This window comes from Agrilus planipennis, unplaced genomic scaffold (assembly GCF_000699045.2).
Source record: "Agrilus planipennis isolate EAB-ADULT unplaced genomic scaffold, Apla_2.0 scaffold15, whole genome shotgun sequence".
Classification (NCBI taxonomy): Eukaryota; Metazoa; Arthropoda; class Insecta; order Coleoptera; family Buprestidae; genus Agrilus; species Agrilus planipennis.
In genome coordinates, this window is record NW_020438871.1 from 2,336,466 (window position 1) to 2,338,434 (window position 1,969).

The following is a 1,969-nucleotide window of genomic DNA, read 5'->3' on the forward strand; positions in this document are numbered from 1 at the left end:
TTATTAATAAAGTGCTATCGTGATATTTCTGGTGACACAAAATACTGTGCCTGAATATGTAAAATGTATATATTTCACAATAAATTATATACTGAAAACAGAAAATGAGTAACACAAAATTACTGACTATGACACCGGTCATAATCATGCTCAATATAAGATAAAATAGCCTGTCACATAAACAACTAAATATTTAATTTATTTAATTAATACTTTAAAATTGAAAGCGTTAAAATTTTAAAAACATAACCTCTATCCACTTACCCATTACTTGAACTCGGCAAATGGCACAAGTATCACATTCAACATCCCAACTCCACATTGCAACGGCATTCCACTTTTTTAAAGTAAACATTTTATCTGGTTTACAATTTTCTGAATCAACACGATCAACATTATCGTTGTCTTCCGACATTTTCATAACGAAACTTCAACCGACACAACCGAGCTCTAATAATAAAAGCGGAAAAAACAGCGTATTCAACGATAGTGAAGTTAGCAATCTTTCAGTAACACATGAATGTTTGAAGTATAAATTTTAGATATACTGTGTGTTTAAAATTTCAGATAATTATAAAAGAAAAATATTCAAACAAGATTTATACAAAATATATACTACTACATGATTGTAGATTCGTGAATTATTGTAAAAAATTGTATTTAGTACTTTGTAGCTTAACTGTACATCCAAATGTACAAACATAAGAAAATGGCACATTGCACCCTTAGTTCATATTTCATCAATGTAAAACTCTTTAAAGTTTGTTTGATATAAATATTAATTAAAATGCTTTCGTAATTTTTCTAATGATTCTTAAAATAACGTACATATTTCGAAATTACTTATCTTCTGTGAGCAAATACAGAGTGGAAAACACAAAATTTACCGATTATGACACCGGCCATTCTGAGATAATGAAGTTAGCAATCCTCCAACCACTCAAGGTTAAAATTTAAACATACCGTGTGTTTAAATTTAAGCAATACTTAATACAATATTGTATAGAATATCTTTTATTACGTTAATATGAAATCACGAAGTATTTTAAAAAACTATACCGTGTAATTAAAAATTACCATCAATTCGTTTAAACTAAATTTTAATCGTACAAATAAGCAATCCTTATCGAGCTATTAAACTTATTTCCTTTATTAGCCATTAAAACATTTCAACGCGATTTTATTCATTTTATTTTTCGTACATGGCGCGGAAAAGTACATTTAATTTTTTTCTTGCATAAAGGTACTAAAATATCTAAAAAAATCTAAAGTCTGACTTTAATCACCGTATGAATTACAATAATACAAATGAAACAATAAGTAAAACAACAAACACAATATTGTGTGCTATTGTTTAAAAAATTTTAAATTATACCGTAACCAAAACTACTACATTTAAAAAATTATTAATACCTAATCTAAAAAGACCTTAAAATTAGAGAAGCATCATTTATAATTATAAGTAATAAATACCACGAGGTAATAAAACAGATGTGAAAAATGTGACGTCGATGCCCTAAGAAGTCCTACTACAGTTAAAATTAATTTGTCAAGATCAAACAAAGAATAAACGTATAAGATAAAAAACAATTTAATAAATGTTTAAAAGTCAACATTCTTTAATTAACGTGAAACGATAGTTTAAATATTTCTCAGCGGACAGAAACTGGTTCAATTGGTTCGTGTTCTATTTTTTCCTGGTTATTAAAGTACTAATTTGGAAGAATAGCCGTGGCAATGAACTTCAAATTCTTCAATTTTCTTAAAAATGTATGAATAAAACTATAAGGAAATGTGTATATAAACACCAAATACGTAACTCGTGATAAGTAACGTCAATCAGCACTTGCGTAAAGTTAAAAATCTAAAAGGATCAAAGTTGCAAGTCAAACCAAATTTACCGTTCAAATTTTCTTGATACTTTTATTACGTCCGATTCGAGAAATGACCTTTTGAATTTTTATCGAAG

The 1,969-nt window shown here is 27.4% G+C and overlaps 2 protein-coding genes across 2 annotated transcripts in view; one reads left to right on the plus strand and one right to left on the minus strand.

Annotated features, from left to right (window-relative positions):
* The window catches only part of LOC108737585 (RING-box protein 2), a 30,291-nt gene extending 29,796 nt beyond the window's left edge, over positions 1–495 (minus strand). Inside the window, exon 1 of the mRNA XM_018470511.2 lies at positions 265–495. Coding sequence (XP_018326013.1) covers positions 265–421 — 157 coding nt within the window. The 5' untranslated portion in view covers positions 422–495. The remainder of the gene's footprint in view (positions 1–264) is intronic.
* Positions 1–1,969, plus strand: part of LOC112905253 — a 10,847-nt gene that overhangs the window by 5,086 nt on the left and 3,792 nt on the right. The window lies entirely within an intron of this gene.